At 61.6% G+C, this 8,151-nt stretch overlaps 1 protein-coding gene across 1 annotated transcript; it reads left to right on the plus strand.

Moving 5' to 3' along the window:
- Positions 1-1,276: 1,276 nt before the first annotated feature.
- Positions 1,277-7,711, plus strand: HIPK4 (homeodomain interacting protein kinase 4). The gene is made up of 4 exons (XM_037819452.1): positions 1,277-1,744; positions 4,564-4,920; positions 5,931-6,785; positions 7,223-7,711. The coding sequence occupies exons 1-4, from the start codon at positions 1,280-1,282 to the stop codon at positions 7,400-7,402; spliced, it is 1,857 nt and encodes a 618-aa protein (XP_037675380.1). The 5' UTR covers positions 1,277-1,279; the 3' UTR covers positions 7,403-7,711.
- Positions 7,712-8,151: the final 440 nt, after the last annotated feature.

Genomic DNA, 8,151 nt, shown 5'->3' on the forward strand with positions numbered 1-8,151 from the left:
TATTCCTCACCTCTGTGCTGACAACTCCCAAACTCTGTCCTGAGTCCGCACGGGTGATCCAGGGCCCAGGACGCCCCCGGACGTCTCCTGGGGTTGCGGTTTGGAGCTGGGCTCCAGAGCCAGGCTGCTCAGGGTCAAGGCTGTCTCTGGCTCTCAGGCATTTCTAGAACTCCTTGTGCCTTGACTTTCTCTTCCATAAAATGGAGCTGTTAAGATTAGCCACCTCAAAGAGCTCTGGTTCTTACTTCCTTTGCTGTGAGGATTAGCTAAGGCTTGTGAAGCATTCGTTGGGGTTTTAGATGTTTTGATGTTCAGTTTCCACTCTGACCTCAGCGTCCTCTCCCCTGACCTGCTCCTCGTCCCTGTCCCGGGGGCTGCCCCATCAGTACCCAGGCCTGCGCCCTGGGCCTCGGCCTGGACGGCTGCCCCCTTTCCCCCAACCCATCTGTCCCCAGGGCCTGTCCCCAAGGCCTACTGGGTGCCTCACCCGTCTCCTCCCTTCTCCTGGGCCCTGCCCTGGCCTCTTCCCTGGCCTTGGGACCCCCACTCCCGCCCCTTCTAATTCACCCTTCTTCACACAGTAGCCAGAGGGAGCTTTCTGGCACTCACAGATCTGACTGTGCTCTCTCTTGTTCAAAGCCTTTCCGTGGCTCCCCAGTGCCCTTGGAATAAATCCCAAACCCCTTAGCCTGGCACTCAAGACCTTTCACCACCTGGCCCAGGCCCGGCCACACTTGCCCCGTGGTGGCCTCCGGCTGCTGCAGGTGTTTTCTGCACACAGACATACACGGGAACGCTGTTGAGCTCTGTCCGCACCAACCCCCCGGCCGGGAAGCCTTGCGTTTTCTCACCTCTGTCGGGCGGTATCTCCTGTTTGTTCCCGTCAGCTCAAGGCTCCCAGTCTCTGTCAGCCCCTTCACGGTGTCCAGTATTTCCAGGGTTCCGCCACTGGGCGGGGGGTGGGGCCCGGCCTGGCACCCCACCCCCCATTCCAGCCAGGGGCTCGGGTCTCCGACAACAGAACCAGAGCCACTCAGCAACGCTGGAACCCATTTGGGGGTGCCTGGGGCCCCGCGTCCCGAGCCGGGTGGGCTTTGGGGGGGGTGCAGCCCCTGGCAGACTTGCAGTGTGGTCAAGGGGGCCGGGGGGTGCCAGGGAGACGGGGGCGACCCTCGCGGGGGGAGGCACGAGTGCGGTTCTCTTTCCCCCGCTGGTGAGGCCGCGGGGCGGGTGGCCTCGGCGACAGAGCCTGTGGGGTGAGGGCGGCGGCGGGGCCACCATGGCCACCATCCAGTCGGAGACCGACTGCTACGACATCATCGAGGTGCTGGGCAAGGGCACCTTCGGGGAGGTGGCCAAGGGCTGGCGGCGCAGCACCGGCGAGATGGTGGCCATCAAGATCCTCAAGAACGACGCCTACCGCAACCGCATCATCAAGAACGAGCTGAAGCTGCTGCGCTGCATGCGGGGCCTGGACCCCGAGGAGGCCCACGTCGTCCGCTTCCTCGAGGTCTTCCACGACGCCCTCAAGTTCTACCTGGTCTTCGAGCTGCTGGAGCAAAACCTTTTCGAGTTCCAGAAGGAGAACAACTTCGCGCCCCTCCCCGCCCGCCACATCCGGACGGTCACCCTGCAGGTGCTCCAAGCCCTGGCCCGGCTCAAGGAGCTGGCCATCATCCACGCCGACCTCAAGCCCGAGAACATCATGCTGGTGGACCAGACCCGCTGTCCCTTCAGGGTCAAGGTGAGCGGGGCTCCGGGGGCACCTGCTCCCAGCGTTCCCTGCCTCTGGGGTCGTTTGAGGCCTACGGCTTCCCCAGCCACCCCCTCTCCTGGCCGCAGTCTCCCCCACCCCCCCTGTCTCCCCACCCCAGACCTGAGGCCTCCCCGTCCTTGTTCCGCTCTGGCCCAGTCCTGTCCTCGAGGGGCTGACATTCTAGTGGGGTCGACAGGGAATCTCCAAGATATGGTATGCGACTGAGAAGGAGAAAAAAAGACAACTGGGAAGGAGGAGGTGTGAGGTGTTGATGGCGGGGGTGGGGGGGTGGTGAGATTTTAGGTGTCACCGAGCAGGTGGCTTTTGAGGGAAGCCCTGATGGAGGGAGGGAGCCTGGCAGGCATCTGGGGGAAGAGTGTTCAGGGATAAGGAACAGCCAGTGCGGAGGCTCTGGGGTAGGAGTGAGCTTGGTGCACTTAGCTGAGGACCAGCGAGGGGGTGAGGCTGGCTCGGGCCAGGCCTGGTGGGCCACAGTGGGGATTCGGTTTTCCTCTACAGGAGATGTTGCCCCAGGAGGATGGTCTGTTTGGGGTGTTCTCAGGCTCCCTTGGCTGCATGTGGGGAACAGACTGGTGGGGGCAGGAGCAGGGAGGCCAGAGAAGAGGTGCCCACGCCAGTCCAGGTGGGGAACAGGGGTGGATGGGACCAGACTGGGCATAGTGGGAATGGGAGACTCGGGTGGATTCTGGGTGGATTTCGGAGCTAGAGATGATAGGATTTGCTGACGGATCTTATAGGAAGTGTGAGAGAGGAAGAAAAGACTCAAAGGGACCCAAAGCCTGAAAACTGAAAGGCTGGCAGTGCTGCCACTCACCACGGTCGGCTTTGTTCATTAGCAGACATTTGCTGAGCGTCTGTGGGGCACCCGGGGGCATCCTCTGCACCAGCACAGCCCCCTGTGCCCACCTACCCCCACTCGGGACCCCTCTGCCTGGGCTGTCCTCGTCCCAACCCTGATCCTTCTGTCCGACGATGGGTCTGAACTGGGAGCGCTATGCAGGCAGGGCCGGGGCCATCTCAGTCCCCACTGTGTCCTCAGCATCTCCCAGCGCAGTGCCGGCTTGGAATTGGTGATAAACGGACATGCACCAGAGACTCAGAGAGACACAGAGACAGCAAAAGGCAGCTTGTTCTGCCGCAGGACGTGGAAACAGAAACTCAGGGAAGGCGGGAGGCCCACAAACAGCAGGAAAGAGGACGGAGCCATGGCCTTGGCTGGCTTTGGGGCCCCTTCTGTGTCTGCAGAATGGACAGATGAAATCCACAAATGTTCACCGCGTGCCCAGGGTTACTCAGCCTCTTGGGGGTTCAGGCCCCAGCAGTCTGGGTTCAGAGTCCGGCTTAAAAACCATTCTGTGATGCCACCTTCTGCAAATGGAAGCTGAGGGACGGCTGAATGAGAAATAGAAAAACGCAAAGATGGAGACCTGGGGCAGGGCTTGAGAATGGCGGCTGCACCCAGAGGCCGGGGGAAAGACTGAGACTCCCAGCCCCTCACGTTAGCTCAACAGGTGTTCATCAAGCATGTGTCACGTGCAAGGGAACAGAGCCTGAGGATGGAGATGCAACAGGACATGACTTTGGGCCGGTGCCTTTCTAGCAGGGGGCCCCAGAGGAGGAGACAGTGAGGGGCTCCGAGAGACAAGAGACAGACAGGTGATGACGAGGCAGTCGCAATGAAAGAACGAGAGAGAGACACAAACAAGAGTCAGAAAGAAAGAACGACAGGGCCATAAAGCCCGTTCACTCGTTCATTCATTCATTCAGCCATTCCTTCACTCTTTACTCAGCCTCTGCTGTGTGCCAAGTATTGTCCTGGACATTGTTAGGGATGCAGCAGTGACAGAAAAGATCAAACACCTGTGCTTATGGGACTGACATCCTAGTTGGGGAGAGAAGCACTGACCCCAAGGAAGGAAAATGTGTCGTACATGAAATGGTGTCCAGAGCTATGGAGAAGGGTGGAGGGGTGGGAGGGGTGCAGTTTTTGATGGGATGGTCAGGGTAGGCCTCCCCGACAAGGTGACCTTTGAGTTAAGACCCGAAGGGAGGGAGGGAGCTCTGTGGGCATCAGAGGGAGGAGGGTTCCCACAGCCAGTGCCAAGGCCCTGGGGCAGGAGTGTGTCTGGTTTGCTCTAGCAGTGGCGAGGAGGCCCGTGCAACTGGAGCACCTGAGCGAGGGGGAAAGTGGGAGGAGCTGAGGGCAGGGAGGTCCCAGGGGGAGATTGCTGGGGCCTTGTGGGCGGCGGTGAGGGCGTTGGCTCTTATCACAGGATATGGAGAAAGGTAGAGCAGGGTTCTGAGCAGGGGGGTATGTGATTGGACTCGGTGGCGCAGGCTCCCTCTGGCCACATGTGAGGCCAAGTGCAGCAGGGGCCGGACAAGGGGCAAGGAGACCAGTGAGGTGGCCCTGACGTCAGTGGAGGCCGGAGATAATGGTGGACGGGACCAGGGTGGGACTGGGGGCAGCTTGTGGCTCTGTTGAGAAGGTGGAGCCAGTGAGATCTGCTGAGGGACAGGGCGTGGGGCGAGAGGGAAAGAGCAGGGTCCTCACCCTCACAGGCGTGTGTGGAGGGAGTCAGAGACAGAGAGACACAGAGCTAGAGACACACAAACCAGAGATGACGGCTGAAAGAGACGGGGACATGAAAAGTAAAGACCTGACAGACGCAGTGATGGGCAGTCAAGTGACAGATGCAGACTGACGGTGGCAGGAGGAGCCCGGGGAGGCCCAGCAGGGCTGCCGCAGCCCCTCACCCCCTGCACCCACTGCCCACCCCCCACAGGTGATTGACTTCGGCTCAGCCAGCATTTTCAGCGAGGTGCGCTACGTGAAGGAGCCGTACATCCAGTCGCGCTTCTACCGGGCCCCCGAGATTCTGCTGGGGCTGCCCTTCTGTGAGAAAGTGGATGTGTGGTCGCTGGGCTGTGTCATGGCCGAGCTGCACCTCGGCTGGCCCCTGTACCCGGGCAACAACGAGTATGACCAGGTGCGCTACATCTGTGAGACCCAGGGCCTGCCCAAGCCCCACCTGCTGCACGCCGCCCGCAAGGCCCACCACTTCTTCAAGCGCAACCCCCACCCCGACGCCACCAACCCCTGGCAGCTCAAGTCCTCTGCCGACTACCTGGCCGAGACCAAGGTAGGGGGACTGGTGGGGCGAGGGGAGTCAGCATGGGGGCTGCCACAGCAAGAGAAATCTAGGTTAGACCTCAGGGAGGACTGGAAGCTTGGGCGTCCATCATGGGGGTCGTCAGGGCAAGAGAGACCTGGATGAGACCAAAAGTGGGACCAGAAGTTTAAGGGTCGGCTCTGGGAGCTGCTGCAGCCAGACAGATTCAGGAGCAACTGCAGGGAGGAGTGGAAGTTTGGGGCTCAGATGTGGGGACAGCTATAGCAAGAGGGATCTGGGTTGTACCACAAGTGTGACGGAAAGGTTACGGCAGCTCCTCTGCCAGCTTCAGGCCTGGGGTCAGCAAACTTGTGCAGCAGGAGGGATCTGGGTTAGATGACAGAGAAAATGTGAGGTCTGGGGTTAGCTGTGAGAGTTGCAGCAGAAAGAGGGATCTGAGTGAGACCCCAGGTGGGACCGGAAGTTTAGGGCAGCTCCTCTTGTAGTTCCATGGCGGAGGGTTATCAAACTAGTAGGACAAACAGGAAGGGTCTGGGTTGAACTGCAGGGAGGCCTGGACGTCTGGGGTCAGGTGTGGGAGCCATAGTAGCAAGGGGGATCTGGACACCTACCCACTACCCACTGGTAAGGGCTCATCCTGTGGCTCTGGAGAGGACTGGAGTTATGTGGCGGGGTGTGGAACTGGGTCAGTGAGTGCTTGAGGTTAGACAAGAAGAAGAACATAGTCAGGTGTCCTTCCTACAGCAGGAGATGGACAGCTCTGGATTAGTCTGGTGTTGGGGATCAGATGTGGCCCTCCCAACAGCAAGAGGGCTCTAAGCCAGACTATGGGCAGAACTGGAAGTCAGGGTTCAGGTGTGTGGACTAGCAACAAGATAGTTCTGGGCTAGAACACAGGTAGGACCACAAGTCGGGAGTGAGGTTAGGGGTCACACGTGGGCCCCCCAGAAGGCATGCTTGGGCCTGAAGCTGGATGTGGTGTCAAACCCCTGTCCCTTGTACCCATTCCCCCCAACAAGGTGCGCCCACTGGAGCGCCGCAAATACATGCTCAAGTCGCTGGACCAGATCGAGACGGTGAACGGCGGCGGAGCGGCCGGTCGGCTGACCTTCCCGGACCGGGAGGCGCTGGCCGAGCACACCGACCTCAAAAGCATGGTGGAGCTGATCAAGCGCATGCTGACGTGGGAGTCGCACGAGCGCATCAGCCCCAGCGCGGCCCTGCGCCACCCGTTCGTGTCCATGCAGCAGCTGCGCAGCGCCCACGAGTCCACGCGCTACTACCAGCTCTCGCTGCGCGGCTGCCGCCTCTCGCTGCAGGTGGAGGGCAAGCCCCCCACGCCCGTGGCAGCCCCAGCAGAGGACGGGCCCCCCTACTACCGCCTGGCGGAGGAGGAGGAGGCCGTGGGCGTGGGCAGCGGGGCGGGCAGCGGGTCCTTCTTCTGCGAGGAGAAGGCGCCCGGCGTGCAAAGGGCCATCGACCAGCTGGACGACCTGAGTCTGCAGGAGGCGGGCCAGGGGCTGTGGGGCGAGACCCACACCGACGCGGTCCCCGACCTGCTGGCGCCGCTCAAGGCCGCGGCTGCTGCCCGCCACGTGCCCGACGCGGGCCCCGAGCCCATCCTGGCCTTCTACGGCAGTCGCCTGGCCAGTCGCCACAAGGCCCGCAAGGGGCCCGCCGGCTCCAAGTCCGACTCCAACTTCAGCAACCTCATCCGGCTGAGCCAGGCCTCGCCCAAGGACGACGGGCCCTGCCGGGGCAGCGGCTGGGAGGAAGGAGAGCACCGCGGGGCCTCCGCAGAGCCGCCCAGCATCCCGCAGCGGGACGGGGATGGGCCTGGGCCCGACATCAAGGACATGGTCATGGAGGCTGAGGTGTGCCGGGCAGGCGGGCGGCAGGTGGTGCTGGGGTCGGAGCCCCCCTAGGCTCCGGGACGGGGCACAGGGCTCAGCACGTACCAGCCCACCCTCAGGGTGGGATAAAAGCTCAGAATGACCCACCTTCAAGAAGTGCTAAGGGGTCAGCACTCAGGATGAGGGCTCAGTACATGCTCACCTACATTCAGGAAGATGTGACAAAGGCTCAGCCACCACTAACACACCCACAGGGTATGACAAAGGCTCAGCACCCGCTAACCCACCCTTGGGATATATCCAGTACACTCCCAGGATGTGATAAGGGCTCAGAATGCACAAAATCACCCTCAGGTTGTGATGAGGGTTCAGCTGGGACAGGAGGGGGTGATGAAGCATGGCTGGCAGTTATCGGGGCTGGGGCTTCCTGGCTGAGGCCCCTTTCTTCTCTCCCACAGAGGCCGGGCCCTGAGCTCTTCGACCCCAGCTGCTGTCCTGGCGAATGGCTGAGTGACCCAGACTGGAGCCTGGAGGGCGTCAGGGGGCTACAGGGTCAGGGGCTCCCACCCCGCCATGCCCACCCACATGGTCCAGCCCGGGCCACCACTTTTCTGCAGCACATCAGCGGGCACCACTGATGGTGACCCCACAGCCGTGCCCATCACTGGGGGCTGCGCTCGCTGGGCTGGCATCCCCTCCTGATCTGAGCTGCTCCTCAGAGCTTTTCCCCTGACCCACAGTTTATTCTTACAGAGAGAAAGTTGTCCAGATATCCCCCGATCCCCCTGCCCACAGTGCACGCCTGCACGTACACTTTAAGCACAGGAGGCCCTTGGGGTCTGGCCCGTGGTCACCTTGGCCAGAGGGACGGCAGGAAAGGGGCTGTGCCCTGCTGGCCCTGAGCTCGCCCTTGGCCCTGCTGCTTCTGCCTGTTTCAATAAAGAACTGTTCAGCAGTCGTGCCTCCCGCCTGTCCTCGCTGCTCTCAGAGGCTGTGGCTTCAGGCTGGAGACCGAGCTGTCACTGCACGGGGAAGGTGAAGCTGTGCTTGGCCCATGCTAGCCCATCCCCTAAATACGCTCAGTGCCCAGCATGTGCTGATCTGAGCCTGCCAGATGCTCAGGGCTCATTGCCTGTTGTGTGCTACGGGCTTGGTGTGCACTTGGCCATGCTTGGGACATGCGGAGCGTCGGTTCACTTGGCAGGTGGAAGTCCGTGCTTGGGCGTGCTCCGGCGTTCAGCACGTGGGGAGAGGGCAGCGGGTTGAGTCCACGCTCATCTGGCTGGGAACATGCTAAGGGTGCCGACTATTTGATGAGGACTCAGGCTGTGCCAGCCAGCACGGGTCACACGCTGAGGGGTCAGCCACACCGATAGGTCCCACCAGA

The sequence above is a fragment of the Choloepus didactylus genome, chromosome 27 (genome assembly GCF_015220235.1).
Source record: "Choloepus didactylus isolate mChoDid1 chromosome 27, mChoDid1.pri, whole genome shotgun sequence".
Classification (NCBI taxonomy): Eukaryota; Metazoa; Chordata; class Mammalia; order Pilosa; family Megalonychidae; genus Choloepus; species Choloepus didactylus.

Bases quoted from the DNA above. Each gene is read 5' to 3' on its own strand.
- HIPK4 (XM_037819452.1), top strand. From the start codon at position 1,280: ATGGCCACCATCCAGTCGGAGACCGACTGCTACGACATCATCGAGGTG. The intron at 4,921-5,930 runs GTAGGGGGACTG...CCCCCCAACAAG, and splicing joins ACTACCTGGCCGAGACCAAG to GTGCGCCCACTGGAGCGCCG. The intron at 6,786-7,222 runs GTGTGCCGGGCA...TCTCTCCCACAG, and splicing joins ACATGGTCATGGAGGCTGAG to AGGCCGGGCCCTGAGCTCTT.